At 55.4% G+C, this 21328-nt stretch overlaps 3 protein-coding genes across 18 annotated transcripts in view; 2 read left to right on the forward strand and 1 right to left on the reverse strand.

Moving 5' to 3' along the window:
* The window catches only part of Unc13a (unc-13 homolog A), a 47650-nt gene extending 45855 nt beyond the window's left edge, over nucleotides 1–1795 (reverse strand). For 11 of the 15 annotated variants that reach the window (XR_001778450.2, XM_030243646.1, XM_006509693.4 and 8 more), the window contains exon 1: nucleotides 1647–1794. Coding sequence is in view for 13 of the 15 variants with exons in the window: in XM_030243646.1 (XP_030099506.1) it covers nucleotides 1647–1668 (22 nt within the window). In the remaining 2 variants the exon portion in view is untranslated. Of the gene's footprint in view, nucleotides 1–1646 lie in introns of all 15 variants that reach the window. The other 4 variants (XM_017312883.2, XM_017312880.2, XR_379044.3 and 1 more) reach the window with 3 other exon arrangements.
* A 4608-nt stretch (nucleotides 1796–6403) lies between these two features.
* Nucleotides 6404–20598, forward strand: Jak3 (Janus kinase 3). Of its 2 annotated transcripts, NM_010589.6 has the most exons (25): nucleotides 6404–6604; nucleotides 8350–8542; nucleotides 8698–8821; nucleotides 8999–9110; nucleotides 9223–9368; nucleotides 9580–9865; nucleotides 10456–10578; nucleotides 10661–10818; nucleotides 10904–11015; nucleotides 11522–11708; nucleotides 12084–12208; nucleotides 12303–12434; nucleotides 12921–13005; nucleotides 13353–13480; nucleotides 13974–14106; nucleotides 14238–14389; nucleotides 14505–14655; nucleotides 15187–15326; nucleotides 15406–15595; nucleotides 15770–15894; nucleotides 15974–16146; nucleotides 16876–16993; nucleotides 17260–17370; nucleotides 18061–18183; nucleotides 20193–20598. In NM_010589.6, the coding sequence occupies exons 2-24, from the start codon at nucleotides 8359–8361 to the stop codon at nucleotides 18166–18168; spliced, it is 3303 nt and encodes a 1100-aa protein (NP_034719.2). In that variant the 5' UTR covers nucleotides 6404–6604; nucleotides 8350–8358; the 3' UTR covers nucleotides 18169–18183; nucleotides 20193–20598. The 2 variants fall into 2 exon arrangements, with proteins under 2 accessions (NP_034719.2, NP_001177759.1); NM_001190830.1 differs by lacking the exon at nucleotides 20193–20598 and having other exon boundaries at nucleotides 18061–18334.
* Nucleotides 19273–20598, forward strand: Insl3 (insulin-like 3). The gene is made up of 2 exons (NM_013564.7): nucleotides 19273–19453; nucleotides 20193–20598. The coding sequence occupies exons 1-2, from the start codon at nucleotides 19279–19281 to the stop codon at nucleotides 20384–20386; spliced, it is 369 nt and encodes a 122-aa protein (NP_038592.3). The 5' UTR covers nucleotides 19273–19278; the 3' UTR covers nucleotides 20387–20598.
* Nucleotides 20599–21328: the final 730 nt, after the last annotated feature.

Consider the following 21328-nt stretch of genomic DNA (forward strand, 5'->3'; position numbering starts at 1 on the left):
GCACTGTACCAACTGAGCTGCAAGCACTATACCAACCGAGTTATGAGCACTGTACCAACTGAGCTATGAGCACTGTAGCAAGCACTATGCATACTGAGCCTCAGCTCCTGCCTATCTATGTGTATATACTAAACGTTCCTTAGCATCCTGTGTGTACAATCTAGATCTGTATCTGCAACATGGAAGCTTCCATTGCAGAGGAGCCTGGAGCCCCCATATATCCAATGGCAGCCCTAGCCATAAAGCGTCCGTGGGGAGGGTCGTGGGTGGTTGGAATGAAGGTGTTCCCTGACTGTGAGGGTGAGTTCAGGTCCACTGGACACCTCCAGGCCCAGCTTTACCACGCCCAGCGCCCCACTCAGGCCCCACCTGCACCTCCCTACCTCTCTGCCTGTTTCCTCTCCCCAGAGCCCTACCCTTCATTCCCTGTTCTGCCCACCATGGTATCCAGGGAATTCAGTACAAATGTCTCCTGGGCCTGGCTTTCTGGAAGCCTCCTTTCTTAGGCTGCACGCCCTCCACCCCCACAGCTGAGCCTCCGGTTTGCGTCAGAGTTGGGGTGACGCGCCCCCCCCCCCCCGCCCCAGGAGGCAGGATGGGAGGACACGGGATTCAGGGAGCTCCCGAGGTGAGGATCCCCTTCACGTTCAGCTCCGCTTACTTCCCAGGTCTGGAAGCCGCGGATACCCAGTAATCCTGGGCAGTCGGAACCTTCGAGGCACAGGGTCAGAGAAAAGAGTTCCTGCTCCTTTAAGAACACCCGCGTCCAACAGACTAGAGCGATGCACCGCGGGGCGCGGGCGGGCTGGGCCGGGTTTGTGAATGGAGCAGCGAGCGGAGGGGGAGGGGGGGACAGGGAGGGGGAGGGGCAGAGGGGCGGGGCCATCTAGGGCTACACAGCCGCGGAGCTCAAATCCGCACACCGCCGCCCAGGTCTCCCGCCGCCTGGGTTCTGAGGGGATGGAGACTCGCCCTCTTCCTTACACAGCTTCCTGGAGGTGGGAAGGGGAAAGGGAGTAGGGGGTTCACCCCCCACCCTCCAAACCTAGAGCTCACAACGGTATCGGCACGCATCGCTACATGGCCAGTCGGTCGCCCAAGGTCTCCCGCTGTAGAGTTACCTGGCAGCCGTGCCTAGCCCCACCCGGAACTTCGAGGGGTGCAGGGGTCACACCTCTCCCGTTATTCCCTCCCTACTCTCCAAATGCGGAGCGTGGGCCTGGGCGTGGGCCTCGGTGCAGATGGCGTTTTGGCCCCAAAATAGCTGCTCCCCCACATCTCCTTCCCTTCCTCCAGCCCTAGGGGTGAGGCGAAGAGGGAGCCACGAGCTTCCGCGGAGCCTGCTGCACTGTTTAGGGCATACTGGGGATCGGAGAGGTTGCTCCTACGCTCAGTCCGGGCCCATTACCCCTAAACGCCCCACCCTCGCGCGCACGGTCCGCCGTCTCCTCAGCCCCAACCAGGGCCTATAAACCGTCTACACAGGCGCCCCGAGTCCCTCATCCACTCGTGTGAGTGACAGGAAGAGCACCTAGGGCTGATCCAAGTGCGCCCTGAAGCGCGCACCGGGGGTCCCCCTGCTGTGCAGCCCGACTCGGCTCATCCACGCACACCCCGCACTTTTCCCGCGTCCACGCAGAACCTACCTCCCACGCACAGCAGAGACATGACTCCAGGCGGCTAGAGCGCGGCGGGTGCAGCGCGGGGCTCAGGGCTTATGCCGGGGCCCGGCCGCCGGCCATGTCGCTTCAGCACCGGGGGCGCGGACAGCGCCTGACGCGCTCTGACGCTGCGGCGTGGGCGGAGCCGGAGACGCGTGACGGGGCGGGGCCGGGCAGACGCCTTAAAGGGCTCGTAAACTGCGGGGAGTCCAGGCCAGGTCGTATCTGTTTCAAAGCCCTTTGCTTTCTGGCTCAGCCTCGATGAGTATTTCTGTCCGTGCTCCACCTACCTAGGTCTCCACGTTTCTATTTCCTCTCTGAGCCACCTAACCTGTGCTCTTGTTTTACATTCTCCTGGGTAACAGAACTGCTATTTGCTGTCAATTCCCCATCTTCAGTGCCGCAGGAAGCTGTTTGTTTATTGGTTTTTTTGTTTGTTTTTTAATCCGGGTACTGACACTTGCGAGACATGTGCCTTACCTTCCCCGTATGAGGCATATACTCTACCACAGGCACATATCTCTGCCCATTTTATAACTTTACTTCTTGCGGGCCATGGACGTAATAGATCTCTGCGAGTCTGTGGCCATCCTAGTCTGCATAGTGAGATTCTATCTCTAAAAACCAAAACAAACAAAAAACACACGTTTATTGGGTCTGGAGAGCTGCCCAGAGGTTAAGAGCACCAGCTGGTCTTCCAGAGACCCCAGCCTTCTGTTCCTCGCACCCACATGGTAGCTCCCAACCATCCACAGACATGCACAGAAAGCAAAATAAATCTAAAATTTTTTTTATACATTACATTGTTTATGTGTGTAGAAATGAGGCACACACATATCACAGCGCCCATGGAGATCAGAAGGCAACTTTCCAGACTTGATTCTCTTTCCACTATGTGGGTTCCAGGAATAGAATTCATGGCTTCAGGCTTGGCAGGAGGAGCTCACTGGGATATTGTGCAGAGCTTCTTGATTTTTTTCCATGTGTGGAATGTGTGTGTGTGTGTGTGTGTAAGACAGAGTTTGCATGTGCCTGTGTGTGCATGTGAGTATGTTTGTGTGTGTCCATGTGTCTGTGTGTGTGAGTGTGTCTGTATGTGTCTATGTGAGTGTGTTTGTGCTTGTGTGTCTGTGTCTGTATAAGTGTGTGTGTATGAGTGTGTCTGTATGTGTTTATGTCTGAGTGTGTGTTTGTGTATCTGTGTGTCTGAGTGTATGTGTCTGTATCTGATAGTGTGTGTGTATGTGAGTGTGTCTGAGCACACACACCTGTGCATGTAAGCCCAGTGAACAACCCTGGATGCTGTTCCTCATGCACAGGTCACTTATTCATCATTGTAGCTGTTGGTAGCAGTGTCTTACTGGCCCTAAGCTCACAGCTTAGACTGGCAGCTCCTGGAGAAGGGCCTGGAGGTATGTATCAGCAGCTCCTCCTGTAGGCTTTGGAGACAGAATGGCGGCCACCCTGGCACCTCCACTTCCCTTAGGCACCTCAGGAGCATGGTAGCTACCCAGCCATCTTCACAGCCCTCTGCTGCTCTAATTAAAATTTATTTGCATTTATTTTACATTTGTGACTGTTCTGCTTGTATGTCTGTGTCCCACCTCAGTGCTTGGTGCCCACACAGGCCAGGAGAGGGTGTCAGGTCACTGACACAGGGGTTGCAGTGGTGCTGAGCCACCTTGTGGGTGCTAGGAATCAAACTTGGGTCCTCTGGAGGAGCCAGTACTCCTAACCACTGAGATGCTCAATTCCCCTGCCCCCTTCCCCCTTTGCAGAGTGACCTTCATGCTTGCTCACATGCTGAGCTAATTATGTGTTGGTGTAAATTCTAGACTCCTCCTCACTGTTTATAGGGGTGGCCCTGAGTGAACTGCCCCAGACAGCTAAGCCTCCTGTCTTGCGCTGCGCAGCCTCCACTCCCACCTGTGAGCCAGCTCCTCGCAGCCTGAGCTCCTTCCTTTAGTGTCCTTGGCTCCTGTTTTCTTTTTTTTTTTTTTGTTTTTAAGATTTATTTATTGATTATATGCAAGTACACTGTAGCTGTCCTCAGACACTCCAGAAGAGGGAGTCAGATCTTGTTACGGATGGTTGTGAGCCACCATGTGGTTGCTGGGATTTGAACTCCTGACCTTCGGAAGAGCAGTCGGTGCTCTTAACCGCTGAGCCATCTCTCCAGCCCGGCTCCTGTTTTCAATACTGCCATGCTCACTGTCCTCCATACAACCTACTGGGCTCCTCCTGTTAAGCCTCAAAAATCTATGTAAGGCCAGGTTGACCTCCAGCTATCTCTGTCCTAGAACAAGGCAGAAGTTTCCTAGAGCACAGAGTGTTTGGGACAGGAGCCTCATTCAGGTCTTACCCAGAATATTTTGTGACTGGCTGGACATGACTCAGGGGCAGACCCTATCCTATCTTAGTCTTCTATTGCTGTGAAGAGAACTTGACCAAGGAAACTCTTACAAAAGTAAACATTTAGTTGGGGCTGTCTTACAGTTTCAGAGGTTTAGCCCACTATCACCATGGAAACCTGGAAGTGCCCAGGCAGACATGATATTTCTCCATCTGGATCGACAGGCAGCAAGAAGACAGAAACTCTGAGCCTAGTTTAAGCATTTGAAACTACAAAGCCCCAGTGACTCTTCCTCCAATAAGACCATGCCTCCTAATGGTGCCTCTTCCTGATGAGCCTATAGGGGACAGTCTTACTCAACCCCTACACACCGCTGCCTAGGATACCACAGTGTATGTGTGTTGGGGGGACTGGATTGCACAGTGTCCTAGGTTCCATTCCCAATATTCCACCCCCATATCTCCCAACTCTTGGTGCCTCAGTTTTGCCATCTGCAAAAGAGGGATTATAACAAATGACTTTGTGTTTTTGAATCCAAACCTACAAACTCGGGAATCCTAAGGGCTCCAATTCTTTTTTTTTTTTTTTAAAGATTTACTTATTATTATATCTAAGTACACTGTAGCTGTCTTCAGATGCACCAGAAGTGGGCATCAGGTCTCATTATGGATGGTTGTGAGCCACCATGTGGTTGCTGGGATTTGAACTCAGGACCTTCGGAAGAGCCGTCGGTGCTCTTAACCACTGAGCCATCTCTCCAGCCCAAGGGCTCCAATTCTTATGAGTACTTGTTTCGCCGGGTGTGGTGGTGCACGCCTTTAATCCCAGCATTTGGGAGGCAGAGACAGGTGGATTTCTGAGTTCGAGGCCAGCCTGGTCTACAAAGTGAGTTCCAGGGCTATACAGAGAAACCCTGACTCGACCCCCCCCCCCAAAAAAAAAAGAGTACCCGTTTCACTTTTTAAAAAATTTTAATTAGCTTTCAGCAGTAAGGCAGAGGTGAGGCCACTCCAGGACAGAATGGAGGATGACAGGCCCTGCAGGCTCCCTATTGCCCCCCAAATTTAATTCCCTTATTTTGCTGCTTCTTGCTTCTCACAAATATTGCTATGTTCCATGTGCTTTGAACTATTTGTAACAGAACCCAACAGTTGCCTTTTTCTTCTTTTCTTAAAATTTTTTTAAAATTTATTTTGTAAGACAAGGTTTAGTTGTATAGTCTGAGCTGGTCTGAAACTTTCTATGTGGACCAGGCTTGGCTCAGACTGGCAGCAATCCTCCTGCCTTGGCCTCCTGAGTGGTGGGATTGTCACACATGTGCTACAATGGCCTGTTGGTGTCTTCTTCGTGTCCTACATGGGTAGGGCCAGAGAAGGAGCTATGCTGGTGGCCAGTAACAACCCAGCCATACTCCTACCTCCATCCAGCTGTTTTACATGGCAACTGGGATGAAATCTCAGGTATTGGTGCTTATGCAAATGTTCCACCCCTGAGTCGTGTCCCCAGCCCCTCACTGGGGGATTCTAGGTAGGAGCTCCACCAGTGAGCTGTGTGGCACATATTGGTTTGTTCTGCCAGTCTTCTGCCTCATCGTCTGCATCACACCTGCTATCTCTTCACGTTTCCATTCCTGGCATCTGTTTCCTCACGTCATCCTCTCTCAGACAGAGGCCTGACCTGCTGTGTGTGGTGTTAAAGGACTTGTGGATGCTCTGGGTCCCAGGCACCCACCAGGAGGGGCATCTGAGAACAGAACTTGGCATGCTTTAGGGAAGCACAGCTGCACAGTTCTCTCCCCCAGGATCACTCTTAGTTCTACCCCATGCAGCAGACACTGCCACTGGCAACAGATGGGTAAACGGAGGCACCAGGGTGCATAGCCAGGGATGGAGGACTGGAGAACGGGCTCCTGCCATCACCATCTGAGGCCTAGGAGTTCTTTTCAGAATCCTCCAAGCTGTACCTGTGGGTTCCAGTGATGGAACTCAAGTCGATTTGTGTGGCGATAGCGTATACTCCTCAGCCTTCTAGCAAGCCTCATCTCATAGCTTTTGAGCAGAATAAAAGGCGAGGTTTTCAGAGGAAGTGGGGGCACGCCCAGCAAGCAGGTGGGCTTCCCAGGAGAAGGCCCCTCTTAGTTCATTAGGACTGGAGGCCCAGAGGTTTGGTTTTTTTCCGCCCGTAATTTTTTTTTTTAAACATTACGCAGTGTGTCTTTTAGGAGGTTAAAGGTTGGAGGCGGAGTGGAAACTGAAGCCTGAAATGTGTTCTAGCCGCAGCAAGTCCCTGCCCGGGCTGGCTCAGGTTGTTCCAAGGACATGCAAAGACAGGAGCCCGAGGCGGGGAGTGCTCTGTAAGCTCAGGTCCCCAGCAGCACCCCAGCCTTTCTGTCTCTGCACAGCTCCCACCCCAGAAGGGTGGCCTGCGGCACAGGTTTCTAGTCTCCCCCGGGCTTCCCGCCCCGCCCCGCCCCCAGGGCGCCCTGACTTTCCGTAAATGACGGCGGCCAGGAAGCTCAGGGGCCGCACAGGAAGGAGCAGGGACTTTCCTGTCGCAGCCTCGGCTGTCCTTTGCCTCGGCACAGCTGCAGGTAGGAGCGCGGGGCACAGGTTCAGGGCGCGGGTGTGCGGGCGCGGGAGCGGGAGCGGGGCGCTGCCTAGACACCGCATTGGCGGCTCAGCAGCGCGCATGCGCGGCGGGCTCCCCAACCCCACCCTCCCTGTTCTAGGAGTGGGGAAGTAAAGGGCCTGAACTTTCCATTTGGTATAATCTCATACTTCTTTAATATTCGTGTCCGCTTTGTTGTTTTATGTCTTATATTTTGAGGATGGCTCTCCGTCCGTAGCCCTGCTGGCTTAGAAGTCACTATGTAGCCCCAAACTCATAGCAATCCTCCTGCAGCCTTCCCAGGAGCAAAAGAACAGGGAAGACAATGTTGATGGTTTTATTTTTGTACACTTCTATAACATTTTAATCTGTTTTATTCTGCGTGTGTGTGCGTTGCACATGTTCCGAGGTCAGAGGAGTGGGTTCGCGCCTTCTAACATGTGGATCCTGGGGACCAGCAGGCTAGGTGGCAAGCGCGTCTTTACTCCCTAAGCCATGTTGGTCACCCTAATTTGTTTCTTGAGACAGGGTCTGACCTTGAACATATAATGACAGTTGTGTACCACCACCTCTGGTAATAGGTTAATGACTTCTTCAGTTCTCGATTTGAGACAGGGTTTCTCTGTGTAGCCCTGGAACTCACTCTGTAGCCCAGGTTGGCTTCCAACTCACAGAGATTCACATGCCTCTGACTCCAGAGTGCTGGGATTAAAGGCATGCACCACCACCACCGCCAAGCTAGATTTTTTTATTTTTTAAAATACAGTCTCATGCGCTGGCCTGGGACTTCTCTCTCTCTCTCTTTCTTTTTTCGAGACAGGGTTTCTCTATGTAGCCCTGGCTGTCCTGGAACTCACTTTGTAGACCAGGCTGGCCTCCAACTCAGAATCCACCTGCCTCTGCCTCCCAAGTGCTGGGATTAAAGACGTGTGCCACCACTGCCCTTCTTGGCCTTGGCCTTCTAATCTTCTGCCTCCCCCTCTGGAGTTTTCTGGTCAAAAGTGTGTGCTGCTATGCCTACTTTTGTTGTCTTATCATGGGAGGGGTGCACATGAAGAGGCCAGAGGGCAAATTTATGCAGTTAGCATACCCTTTTCACAGCTTTGTTTGGACTTGGTTGTGAGCCTTCTTCCTGGCCTTGAGGACTGGTCTGAGCAGCTGAAGGGCTGTTTCCTGCCTTTTCTCTCAGGCCCAGGCCCCACCCCTTGCCCTCAGCAGCTCTGAAGGGTGGGAAGTGTATTTTCACACAGGCCACTGCAGAGAACCTCCCTACTGTGAGGACCAAAGAGGAGCATAAAATAGATGTTGGACATGGGGTTAAATGGGCTGAAGAGAGACCAGAAAGGGTTGGGAGACAACATAGGTCCCTGTGCGCATATCTACAGATTTATGCACAGGACACCCATCACAGAAGCTTCTGGTTCCAGTCAAGATGGTCCTGTGACCTTTAGACCTGTAGGGAATAAGACAACTGTCCCCATCCTTCTGTACACCCCTGTTTCCTGTTCAGACCTGTTTCTATATCTGCTGTCAATTGCTCCTGCCTGCCTGGAATATTGGCTTGGCTGACTATGCTAGGATGTGGAGGTCTGTGGATCAATTGGTGATGTCTGCAGGGGTGCAGACATGCACAGACTCAAAGACACCTAGTCCCCAGCTTGGCTGTCACTTGGGGGCATGTGGCTCTTCTTCCCTCTTTCAGTCACACCCCCTTCCATGCCTCTTCAGGTTATACTCATGGCACCTCCAAGTGAGGAGACACCTCTGATCCCTCAGCGCTCTTGCAGCCTCTCATCCTCAGAGGCAGGAGCCCTGCATGTGCTCCTTCCTCCCCGGGGACCTGGGCCTCCCCAGCGATTGTCATTCTCTTTTGGGGACTACTTGGCTGAGGATTTATGTGTGCGAGCTGCCAAGGCCTGTGGTGAGTGGGTCCCTAGATGACCATGCCATGTAATAGCAACATCTATTGAGAAAGGGGATGCTGGGGTTTTGAGGGGTGTGGAATTTTGGTAAGGGAGGATCATGGGATCAGCCCGTGTAGTTGACTTGGGTGAACTGATGTGCCCATCCCTTCAGGCATCCTGCCTGTTTATCATTCGCTTTTCGCTCTGGCCACTGAGGACTTCTCTTGCTGGTTTCCCCCAAGCCACATCTTCTGCATAGAGGACGTGGACACTCAAGTCTTGGTCTACAGGCTACGGTAGGAAGTGAACCCCTTGATTTATCTTCAGGGTAGTATTTCTATTCAGTCTATAGTAGAGGCTCTTGAAACCAGAGAGGTTGGGCTGTTTGCTGTAGGCCACACTGCACTTCAGTGACCCAACTTGGGCTCTGGGAAGCCAGAGCTGAGTGGGCCACCCCATTCTGAAACCCACAGCTTTTATTTCCCTGACTGGTTTGGGCTGGAGACATGTCACCGCTTTGGGCTGCGCAAAGATTTGACCAGTGCCATCCTTGACTTACACGTTTTAGAACATCTCTTTGCTCAGGTTGGTATTCTTCGGTGGGGAAGGCTCAACCCAGGGATGGGGGACCCCAAGGTAACAAATCCCAGCACCCAGGACGGAACCTCACCTAACCACCCTTCTGTGGCTGACCCAGCACCGCAGTGACCTGGTGAGTGGGCGCCTCCCGGTGGGCCTTAGCATGAAGGAGCAGGGAGAGTTCCTGAGCCTGGCCGTGCTGGACTTGGCCCAGATGGCTCGTGAGCAGGCCCAGCGCCCAGGAGAGCTGCTGAAGACGGTCAGGTGAGGGCCTCGGGCCACCCCTTCGTGGTCTTCTTTGGCTGCGGATCTAGGGCCCTATCGTTTTCCCTTACTGGAACACATACCTCCTTCCCAACTTGTGCAGCCACCCTCTCCGTCAGCCTGCCCCTGCCGAAAGGTCCCCTATGTCTGTCTCGTGTGTCCTTCGGGCCCCCTCACCACCCTAAGAGCTCGGCGTGCCCCCCCCCCACAGTTACAAAGCCTGTCTGCCGCCCAGCCTGCGCGATGTGATCCAGGGCCAGAACTTCGTGACACGCAGGCGCATCCGCAGGACCGTGGTCTTGGCGCTGCGCCGTGTGGTCGCCTGCCAGGCCGACCGCTACGCGCTCATGGCCAAGTATATTTTGGACCTGGAGCGGCTACATCCAGCGGCCACCACCGAGACCTTCCGTGTGGGGCTCCCGGGCGCCCAGGAGGAGCCGGGGCTTCTGCGTGTGGCGGGGGACAACGGCATCTCCTGGAGCTCCGGGGACCAGGAGGTGCTGGGGCTGGGCCTTGAGAAGCTGGGTCCGCGGGGAGGCGTGGCGGTTAGTAAAGAAGCCCGTCCGAACAATCAGGAAAGTGGCTAGTCCGGGCGGGACTGATTGCACTACGGGGCAGGGGGGCGGGGTCAATTAAAGGTGGGTCCGGGGATGGAGCTACCCAGGGACTGGACCTGGGGGCGTGACTAGAAGGGTGAGACTAGATAGGGGGCGGGGACGGACAGAAGGCGATAGTATGGATTGGATCGGTGGGTGTGACCCGACCAGGCCTGTCTCAGTCCCCTAACCTCGTCCCCCGACCCCATCCACCCCCCTCCCCCCCGTAAGTGGAGGTGGGAAGGAGGAAGAAGGGGAGGCTGTGCTGGGTCAGGTCTGTAATCCTCTGGCTTCTGCCTGTCTCTCTTTCTCTCTTTTTTTTAATGGTTTTGCGAGACAGGGTTTCTCTGTATAGCTCTGGCTGTCCTGGAACTCACTTTGTAGACCAGGCTGGCCTGGAACTCAGAAATCCGCCTGCCTCTGCCTCTCGAGTGCTGTGATTAAAGGCGTGCGCCACTACACCCAGCTACTGCCTGTCCTTTCTTCCTCAGCTTTTCCAGACCTTCTGTGACTTTCCGGAAATCGTGGATGTCAGCATCAAGCAGGCCCCACGTGTGGGTCCGGCAGGGGAACACCGGCTGGTCACCGTCACCAGGATGGACGGCCACATCCTGGTGGGTCTTGGCACCCGTTATTCTGGTGCTGATCCTGGGAAAGGGGTGGGTTCCGTTGTTGCTGAAGAGTTCTCCTGCGCAGGAAGCGGAGTTTCCGGGGCTGCCTGAGGCGCTGTCCTTCGTGGCCCTTGTGGATGGGTACTTCCGCCTGATCTGCGACTCCAGGCATTATTTCTGCAAGGAGGTGGCGCCGCCGCGGCTGCTGGAGGAGGAGGCGGAGCTGTGCCATGGACCCATCACGTTAGGAGCTAGTTGGGGTCACAGTGGGGATGGGGCTGGGCAGCGAGGACTGTCTGGGTTGGACCTGGCTGCTGTCTTGGCCTAGGTTAGACTTTGCCATCCACAAGCTGAAGGCCGCTGGCTCCCTCCCAGGCACCTACATTCTCCGCCGCAGCCCGCAGGACTATGACAGCTTTCTTCTTACCGCCTGCGTCCAGGTTGGTTTACTGCTGGTGCCAGGATGGCTTCCTGGAGGAAGTGACACCTGAGCTGGGACAGAAAGAGGCGTTTCTATTTTTCCTTGAAGAGCACTGGCCTGTAATCCTAGAATTTAAGAGACTGAGGCAGGATCAAGTTTACAGGCCTGCCTGAGCTATATAGAGAAATTATGTTTTCTCATGGAGGAAAAGGTTTTTTCCACCAAGCCTGAGGGTGCTCTTTCATCCATGGCATTCACAGCATGAGAGGACAGAACTGACACCCATAAATCGCGTCTGACCTCCACAGTGCACGGTGACTTGCATCTACACAGAAACACACATAAGTGAATGTAATTTTAAGAACTCGAAAGAGCTCAGGAAACAGTCTCAGCATGGCGGGGGGGGGGGGGGGAGAAGCATCCTTAGAGGTTGGAGACAGAACTGAGCATACAGTCTTCCAGAAAGACGAGAAGGGGTGGGTAGCTCTGCTCCACATCTGGCTCAGGTCGAGGTCCTCTTTGCAGACTCCTCTTGGCCCCGACTACAAGGGCTGCCTCATCCGCCAGGACCCCAGCGGGGCTTTCTCCCTGGTTGGCCTCAGCCAGCCCCACAGAAGCCTGCGGGAGCTGCTTGCAGCCTGCTGGAATTCTGGGCTGCGAGTAGACGGTGCTGCCCTGAACCTAACATCCTGCTGCGCTCCCAGACCCAAGGGTGAGTCAGTTCCTCCCCTAACCAGCCCGGCAGCTCTTGGGTGGTAGCAGAAACCAAGGACCATGGCGATTAGGACAGAGAACACGACTTTTTGGCACAGTCTTCAGACATCAAGTCAGTTATTTTCAGTTGGCCGCCGTTTCTTCCCATGGGTGAATGCCACTAAGGCGAACCCCTGCTGGGACACATCTCCCCTCTGTGGTGTCCTGGCTAACAAAGACCACGGCGGCCTGGAGGGAACCCAGTACGTTCAAATGTTCAAATCAGCCCCAAGTCAGAATCTCAGGAGCGACTTCCCGGGGCGCCCCAGGCTAAGTATGAGGAGTCGAAATCTTGGAAACCTTTGCCTCTGACCTCTGCTTTCTTGCCATCCAGAAAAGTCCAATTTGATCGTGGTGCGAAGGGGCTGCACCCCCGCGCCTGCCCCTGGCTGCTCCCCGTCCTGCTGTGCGCTGACACAGCTGAGCTTCCACACAATTCCAACGGACAGCCTGGAGTGGGTGAGGGTCCCCAGGGTGGAAGCCAGGGCCGGGCCCTTTTGGGAGGACGTGGAAGCCACCTTCAACTGTCCTCGCCTGGGTGTCTCCCCCGCAGCACGAGAACCTGGGTCACGGTTCTTTTACCAAGATCTTCCGTGGCCGCAGGCGGGAGGTCGTGGATGGTGAGACACATGACTCGGAAGTCCTCCTGAAGGTCATGGACTCCAGACATCGGAACTGCATGGAGGTGCGACGGGGACCAGAGAAGGCCTTGCAGAACTGCATGGAACTGGGACCTGGCAGGAGGGTTACTGGAACCTAGAAGTTCAAGACCAGACTGGGGGACATAGTGGGACTCCATCAAACCAAAGTAGAGTTAGCCATGCTGAGCTTGGTTGTAAAACACAGCATGAGGAGGCTGGGGAGGAACTTGCTCTCTCTCTCTCTCTCTCTCTCTCTCTCTCTCTCTCTCTCTCTCTGTCTCTCTCTCTCTCTCTGTGTGTGTGTGTGTGTGTACACGTACGCACATGCAGATGTCATGTCCAACTGATGGTGAGCATGACATCTGTAAGGCCAAGGGCAGGACCAAGGGAGGGTGAGAGTTCAGCTCTCCCCCAAGCCCATCACAGCATGAGAGACTTGAAGTAGCTTCTAGTGGGACTTCTGACCCACTCTGGGCCTAACTGGGAACCAGTGGGGAGGAATCCATCTGTCTGCTCTCCTCTCCCCTTAGTCTTTTCTGGAAGCCGCAAGCTTGATGAGCCAAGTATCCTACCCGCACCTGGTGTTACTGCACGGCGTCTGCATGGCTGGAGACAGTGAGCCCCGCGCCACACCCCACGCCAGCCCTGGCCTCTCCTCCACCCTGCTCTACCTGCATGCCTCTGATACCCTTAAGATCATCACCCCGTACGCACCCACCTCACATCCCAGGCCCACACCCGGGCACACCGATCCATTTCCACCTTGCCAGCTAATTGCTATGCAACATTCCCTCCCACCCCACCCCGTGCCAACCCCTCCTGAATCTTGGCTGTATCTATTCAGTTGAGCTGATAGGAAACAGAAGTCCAGCCTGTGCAAAGAGCAGAGGGAAGATGGGGGCAGGGCCTGCTGAGTACCTGTCACCTGAATCACCACCACCCCACTCTCCCCCTGTCCCCAGGCATCATGGTGCAGGAATTTGTGTATCTAGGAGCAATTGACATGTACCTGCGCAAGCGTGGCCACCTGGTGTCAGCCAGCTGGAAACTGCAGGTGACCAAGCAGCTGGCATATGCCCTTAACTACTTGGTGAGTGTCCCTGTGTCCATAAGGAGGCTTCCTCTATGGATGGGGAAATGAGAGTAGGTTCTGTAGTTTGGATAGGAGCTTGGTAAGGACACAAGCAAACGTTCCAGAATGACGTGAGCAGGCTCAGAGGGCTGTAAGTGTCAAGGGAGAGCACTGTGAACCCATGGGTGTCTAGGGAAGCAGTGAGTGAGGAGGCCAGGCTGAGGGGGTGGGCGGGGTGTAGAGATGGAAACTGGTGAGAAGAGGGGGTGTCTTGAATGGCGGGATGTGGGGCTTTAACTGTCCCTAAAGTCGTGGGAAGGTAGAGAAAGGGGTGTGGTGCTTAAGGATGGGTATGGTCAGTGTAAGGGGAGGTTAGGGTTACAAGACATGACTTCACGGGCCTACAGTGGTTGCCAAAGCCTGTTGTGTGTAGGCAGCATCAGATAGGCTTTGAAGGATGCAGGAGAGTTTGCTCACAACATACTTCCCTGTTCCCTCCTGTAACACTTAGGAGGACAAAGGCCTTCCTCACGGCAACGTCTCAGCACGGAAGGTGCTCCTGGCTCGTGAGGGGGGTGATGGGAATCCACCTTTCATTAAGCTGAGTGATCCTGGTGTCAGTCCCACTGTGCTGAGCCTGGAAAGTGAGTACAGGCTAGCCTCACCCACTATACCCCGTGTCTGCAGCCACACGTGGTCACACAGGGCCTGCACTGGCAAAGGGGACCCTTTGTGCAAAGGTGACCATGACAGTTCTCACTCCCACGTTCTCCAGTGCTCACCGACAGAATACCCTGGGTGGCCCCCGAATGTCTCCAGGAGGCTCAGACACTCGGCTTGGAGGCTGACAAGTGGGGCTTTGGAGCCACCACGTGGGAGGTGTTCAGCGGGGGACCCGCCCACATCACCTCGCTGGAGCCCGCCAAAGTCAGAACCGGTGGTCTCGGCCTTCTGGGCCCGGTGAGGGGAGGGGGATATCGTGAGGGTAGGGTTAAATCGCGAGCTGAGCATCGCAACACCGAAGTGAACCCTCGTCCCTTAGAAGCTGAAGTTCTATGAGGACCAGGGACAGCTGCCCGCTCTCAAATGGACAGAACTGGCGGGACTTATCACACAGTGCATGGCCTATGATCCTGGCCGGCGCCCCTCCTTCCGAGCTATCCTCAGAGACCTCAACGGCCTCATTACATCAGGTGCCGGAGAGGGGGGGGCGGCAGGGGCGGAGAGGGTCCCTGAGCTGGGTCCAGGAAGTTTGCTGGTTCTAGCAGTCAGCGTGAACTAAGACAGCTGCTGCAACAAACCTAAGACCCGATCTGCATTTGTTTTGCAGTGTAGCCCAGGTTGGTGTTTTACAATGTAGCCCAAACTAGCATCTCAGGCTGGATTTCTCCCTGCTTCACCATCATGGGTGCTGGGATTTGGTTTTATTTTGTTATTCTTAAATTTTGTCGACAAGATGTTCTCATCTGAGGGTATCCAAGTCACAGACTGGCGTCACTGCATGGCTCTGTCTCTCGGGTCCCCTTTTGTCTGTAGCCGTTGGGGTCCCACAGAGTGTGCCTTTGCCCGGACAGTGGTCGTTCTCATTCCCCATTAAGTACTTGTGGGCGTCTCATAACGCACAGAGAGAGCAAGGTTCAGGTGGAGTTTACACACCAATTCAGTTTGGGATTGAGGCAGAGACTTACCACTTACCCCACTTCCTCACGTGATCCCCGCCCTAGATTACGAGCTCCTCTCAGACCCCACACCTGGCATCCCGAGTCCTCGAGATGAGCTGTGCGGTGGCGCCCAGCTCTATGCCTGCCAGGACCCCGCCATATTCGAGGAGAGACACCTTAAGTACATCTCTTTGCTGGGCAAGGTGAGTGGGCGGGCATGTGGGGGAGGAACGTGGGTGGGTGGATGGGTCAGGTGGACACTGCCCTCTCATCCTCCCACAGGGCAACTTTGGCAGCGTGGAGCTGTGCCGCTATGACCCCCTGGGGGACAATACGGGACCCCTGGTGGCAGTGAAACAGCTACAGCACAGCGGGCCAGACCAGCAGAGGGACTTCCAGCGGGAGATTCAGATCCTTAAGGCTCTGCACAGCGACTTCATCGTCAAGTACCGGGGAGTCAGCTATGGGCCAGGTGAGCGGCAGCAGCATCTCGGGAACGGGTTCGAGTCCCGCTTCTACCCTTTCCCAGTAGGGCCCTGTTGAACAAGGTCGTTAACTCCCATGAATCCCAGCTTCTATAGCTGGAGGTTGAACGAATCAATACACCCAGTAGAAGGTGCTCGAGAGCTACTGTCGCTGTTCGCAGGTCGCCAGAGCCTGCGGTTGGTGATGGAGTACCTGCCCAGCGGCTGCCTGCGAGACTTCCTGCAGCGCCATCGCGCGCGCCTGCACACCGACCGCCTACTGCTGTTCGCTTGGCAGATCTGCAAGGTGCGAGCATCGCGGAGATCGGGATGGGGTCTCTGGGGTCCGGGATCCCGGGCCCACGTGCTATCATGGCTCTCTGCAGGGCATGGAGTACCTGGGTGCGCGCCGCTGCGTACACCGTGACCTGGCTGCGCGCAACATCTTGGTGGAGAGCGAGGCTCATGTGAAGATCGCGGACTTCGGCCTCGCTAAGCTGCTGCCCCTGGGAAAGGACTACTACGTGGTCCGCGAGCCTGGCCAAAGCCCCATCTTTTGGTACAAGACCAAGACTCCAGACGTCACGCCCACTGAGCCCCAACTCCCGCACTCTACAGCCTTAAACCGGTCCAGACCCAGCTCCACCTCAGTAGCTTTGCCCTCGCAAAGGCCTTGCCCACAGCAGGGTCAGCCCTATAGCCACGATCCACGAAGCCATGCTCACAACTCTACAGATGTACCCCTCTCAACTTAGTCAGGACTACCCCACCCACCCCACAGAGTGATGCTCCACTCGGTTTAGCCACGCCCCCCATTGTTCTGGCTCCATCCTCCTTGACCAGTCTGCAAAGCCCGTCACAGGTCTCTTTTCTAGCTCCGTCCCTCCGCAGGGCCCTGCCTTTCACGCTCTATGGGGTCCGCCCCTCTTAGCGTCTTCTACTTCTCCGTCCATCTTACTCTGCTTTCCCGTCGCTGGCTCCTCCCCTTATGACATTTACGCCTATCTGCCCAGGCACTTTTCCAGCTGCCTGTCATCCAATGCTGACCCACTCAAAGCCCCGTCCTTAACACTTAGAGTCCCTCTCTCAGCCTGGCCACGCCCACAGGTCACCAGACAGCCTCTGAGTCGCCTTCTGGGGGCCGTGCTAGTAGGAAGTCTCCTGTTCACGCCCCTTTCCTCACCCCAGACTGGCCATACTTCACATTGACGACTCCCTCCCCAGGCCACTGTTTCACACCCTGCCCACTCTCCTCACTGGCCACACCACACCTCTGTCCGGCTCTCAGGTATGCCCCGGAGTCCCTATCTGACAACATCTTCTCCCGCCAATCTGACGTGTGGAGCTTCGGAGTGGTGTTGTACGAGCTCTTCACCTACTGCGACAAGAGCTGCAGCCCATCCGCTGTGCGTCGCCTGCCCCATCCCTCGGTCCTCCCTCTTGATCTCCAAATCCCCTCCTGACCTCTAGCCCCTATCCTGACCCCAGCCCTTCCTCCTGACCTCCAGATCATCTCCTGACCTCAGTCCTCCCTCCGGAATCCCAGCCCTTCCTCCTCATCTCCAGATCCCTTCTTGACCCCAGCCCTTCCCCTGACCCCCAGCCCTTCCTCATGACGTCAGCCCCCTTCCTGACCCTAACAGTCCTGCCCTAACTTGCTCCTCTCCCACAGGAGTTCCTGAGCATGATGGGGCCTGAGCGTGAAGGACCCCCGCTCTGCCGCCTCCTGGAGCTGCTGGCAGAGGGCCGACGCCTCCCACCACCTCCCACCTGCCCCACCGAGGTGAGGAAGGAGGACTCAAGTTTCTCAGTTTCAATTCTTGATTGACAGCAGCGGTGCCTGACTGGGAATACTTTACAGGATGAGGGACGCTCAGCTTCAAGGGCTTCAGAAATGTGGTTTTCACTTTTGTTGAGGCAAGGTCTTGCTATGTAGCCTTGTCTGGCCTGGAACTCGACATCCTCCTGCCTCAGTTTCTCCTGGACTGAGAAGACAAATGTATGTGCCACCACAACCACCCCCCAACTCCATATTTCAATTTTTCTTTTATTATTTACTTATTTATTTTTTACAGTGCTGAGATTTGAAGCCAGGGTCTTACTCATGCTAGGCAAGCACGCACCCTGTGTCATGATAATTCGGGGGATGGGGGTTGGGGAAGGGAGGCGCAGCCGCTTCCAGGAGTGAATGGCGCCTATTGGAGGAGCCAGGAGAGGTCATTCCCAGTAGGAGACATGGCTGTGGGCTGGGGTGGAGTAAGAGAAGCAGATGTGCGGCGAGATGGGGGATGTGTGCCTGTCACCCTAGCCATCTGCAGGCCAGGGCAGGAGTGTTGCCACAGGCAAACTTAGTTTCTGTTCAGAGATCCATAAGGAGCCATGGAGAGCTGTGGAGAAGAGTAGGGGGCCATTAAACTGAGTGGAAACCACGCCTCTCAGCTCAGGCACCCCCCACCTTGCTTCCCACCACCAGGTTCAGGAGCTCATGCAGCTGTGCTGGGCGCCCAGCCCGCACGACCGGCCAGCCTTCGGCACCCTGAGCCCCCAGCTGGACGCGCTGTGGCGTGGAAGACCCGGATAGCAGCCAGGGGCGAGAGTGAGCTTGGTTCCTATGATCTGGCTGTGTGACCTCAGGCAGGAAACTGTCCCTTTCTGGGCCCCATCACCCCCTTATCCCCTCTGGCCACTCCTTCCCATCATTCTTTCTTCCCAGAATGGGGATATTAAATATGTGACCCCAGGCTCTGCGCGGTTGTCAGCACCTCTGGAAATGCCTTACTGGCACGTCTGCCTTCTGCAAAACTCAGAACCCCATGTCCCAGCAGCACCCTAGTCTTGGCCAGAAACCCACCCAGACCCCCAAACCCTCTCTTGACTCCAGGTCTGTGCCCAGTCCCTTGCTCCCCTGACTGTGGGCTTTTAGGGGCTGTGAAAGCCTTAGCCTGACCTCCTGACAGTCTGGGTTCTGTGAGTGTTTGTTGAATGAATTCAATAGAAAAGATGGTTTGTGACTGGAGTTGGGGGTGTAGAAGAGCTGGCTTACAGGGTGTGGTATAGGCTGGGGGGACAAGTGTGGGGCTGGAGGGAGGCACATCTGGGAGAGTAGAGGTCTTGGCCAGATCCCAAGGACACCCCATCCCCTCCTGCTCAGCTGTGGTCCTTGGCTCGCCAGGGGAACTGGTTCCGGGCAGAGGCGGTTCTAGGGGCAGAGGCCAAGGCTGGAGCTAGACTGAGCCAGCCCTGTGCACCCCAGGACAGTGCCTGCCGTCACCCAGAACAGTCCGGAGGTGGTGAAACAGGAAAGGAACCATTTAGACTTATCCTTCTGTCTTCCAGCCTTAATTTCCCTCTTTGACAAAACCAAGTCATAAATACCTCCTCCCACCTCCTTTACAACCTAAACTGCCTCCAACTCACAGCAATTCTCCTGCCTCAACTTTTTCAGTGCTAGTAAGACATGTGGGCTTCACCCTTACAAAGGGGCGCTTGGCTTGTTTTAAATGTTGGGGAGCGGCTCCTGGCACAGCGCCGCACCTGGGAGAGGACTTCAAGGTCCCAAGCTGGACACACAGCCCCTGACCGTGACTCGAGCCTCGACCTTTTGGGTGCTGCTTGCCTGTGTTCCCGCCAAGGCCCATGGGCGGCGCGAGGCAGTTATAAGGAGCATCCCTGCCCACTGCCTCCTGCCACCATGCGCGCGCCGCTGCTACTGATGCTCCTGGCTCTGGGGTCCGCGCTGCGCTCCCCGCAGCCCCCCGAGGCACGCGCCAAGCTCTGCGGCCACCACCTGGTGCGCACGCTGGTGCGGGTGTGCGGCGGCCCACGCTGGTCGCCCGAGGCCACGCAGCCTGTGGAGACCCGGGACCGTGAGTGGGGACAAGCGGGGCGGTTGGACACGCGTGGATAACCGAGGGGGAGACGCTGGCACGGTGGCGCCCCCTCCTGATAGCAAAGACTGGAGTCCTCATGGATTTTTAGATTTTAATTTTTCCCTATTTTTGGATTTTTGGGACGGGGGTCTCATGTGGACCAGGCTGGATTCAAACTTACAATGTAGTCAAGCTGAGCTGTTTGCCTTACTTAGGCTTGAGTACTTAGCTGACTGGCATAAGCCACCACTCGGTTTATAAGCCACCACTCGGTTTATTATTTATTAAAGACAGACTCTTATTAGAGTCAACCTAAAGTCATTTCAAAGTCGCGGAATCCTCCTGCCTCGGCAGTTCTGGGGTCACTGGGATATGGCCCTTTCTGGGGATTCTGGGCAGGAACTCTACCTCCAGGCCCAGAGGACGGAAGAGGACAGAGGTCCCTGTGTCCCTGTGCACAGCCGTGGGTGGCGATTGTAGGAATGTATGGTCCCCTCCTGAAACAGAGAGTGCCGTCCAGGGGTTCACAGGGCGAACCCGGGACTGCGTGCAGTTCTAGGGACTCTCACCCTTCCATGGCCACAAACTGGGGTGCACAGGAGGTATATGGGCACACGCAGTTGGGAGGTGAGTGTGGCACCAGGTGAGAGTTACATGGTATTCAGCAGGCGCTCTATGTGTGCTCCTATGTCTCTGGCCGGTGTGGGGGAGGGACTTAAGCTGACTTCTGTTCCAGGGGAGCTGCTGCAGTGGCTAGAGCAGAGACATCTCCTGCACGCGCTGGTGGCCGACGTGGACCCAGCGCTAGACCCGCAGCTTCCTCTCCAGGCTTCTCAGCGCCAGCGCCGCAGTGCCGCCACCAACGCTGTGCACCGCTGCTGTCTTACTGGCTGCACCCAGCAAGACCTGTTGGGTCTGTGTCCCCACTGAAGGGGCACAGGGCTCAGGCGGTGCGTCCTTAATTGCTCCCCACCTCCTGGCTATGTCATTGCAACAATCCAGTTTGCCTTGGAGGATCCCTAGTTTATTCATAGATCGCAGTAAGCAAGGACCACAGGCCCTGTCCCCAAGAAGCCCCATCATGACCTGTGCCCACCTCCTCCCTGTGTCCCAAAAAGTCTAAATAAAAAAGCAACTTCATACTTTTTTTCCCCCCTGGGAAAAGCAACAAGGAGGGGGGGGCAGGAGGATGTGACTCTGCTCTGGTCACACACAGACCAGACCGGAGGCACCACCAGGATCTACTGGGGCAACCAAGGCGTGTCAGGAGCTCTTTACAAGGCTGTGAAGTACACAGTAGGTGCACAATAGACAGTACAAGCACTCCTGAAGCACCAAACACACCAGGTATGTTGTACAATGTTATCCTAGGCTGGTGAGGTGGAGGCAAGGGGATTAGGAGTTTAAGATCATTCTTGGCTCTAAGGGTCAGCCTTGGCTATCAAGGCCAGCCTGGACAAATGAGACCCTGTGTCTAAAGAAAAACAAACAAACAAAATAACTACAAGGTGGTAGGCAGTGTAGGATCAGAACTGAGCTCAACCAGGGCTGAGGCAGCCAGGTGGGGAGACCAGATTGGTCTGGAAGGTTCCCTGTTCTACAGCTGAGGTTTCAGGAGCTATGAAGGGTGCGAGAGCTGGGCTGGGGAGAGCAGAGATGCGCTGAGATTCACTACAAGGTATCCACCATGTCTTTTGGGAAAGAACCTCAAAAGTGAATGGGGGAGCATAATGAGAATTCGGGTTTCTTTTAAAAAACAGAAATATTACCGGGCGGTGGTGGTGTACACTTTTAATCCCAGTACTCAGGAGGCAGAGGCAGGTGGATTTTTGAGTTCAAGGCCAGCCTGGTCTACAAAGTGAGTTCCAAGAC

Source organism: Mus musculus, chromosome 8 (assembly GCF_000001635.26).
Source record: "Mus musculus strain C57BL/6J chromosome 8, GRCm38.p6 C57BL/6J".
NCBI classification, from domain to species: Eukaryota; Metazoa; Chordata; class Mammalia; order Rodentia; family Muridae; genus Mus; species Mus musculus.

Excerpts from the sequence above, each read along its gene's own strand:
- Insl3 (NM_013564.7), top strand. The coding sequence starts at position 19,279 with ATGCGCGCGCCGCTGCTACTGATGCTCCTGGCTCTGGGGTCCGCGCTG. Across the intron at positions 19,454-20,192 it reads GCCTGTGGAGACCCGGGACC|GGGAGCTGCTGCAGTGGCTA; the intron begins GTGAGTGGGGAC and ends CTTCTGTTCCAG.
- Jak3 (NM_010589.6), top strand. The coding sequence starts at position 8,359 with ATGGCACCTCCAAGTGAGGAGACACCTCTGATCCCTCAGCGCTCTTGC. Across the intron at positions 11,016-11,521 it reads TTCTTACCGCCTGCGTCCAG|ACTCCTCTTGGCCCCGACTA; the intron begins GTTGGTTTACTG and ends TCCTCTTTGCAG. Across the intron at positions 15,895-15,973 it reads TCGCTTGGCAGATCTGCAAG|GGCATGGAGTACCTGGGTGC; the intron begins GTGCGAGCATCG and ends GGCTCTCTGCAG.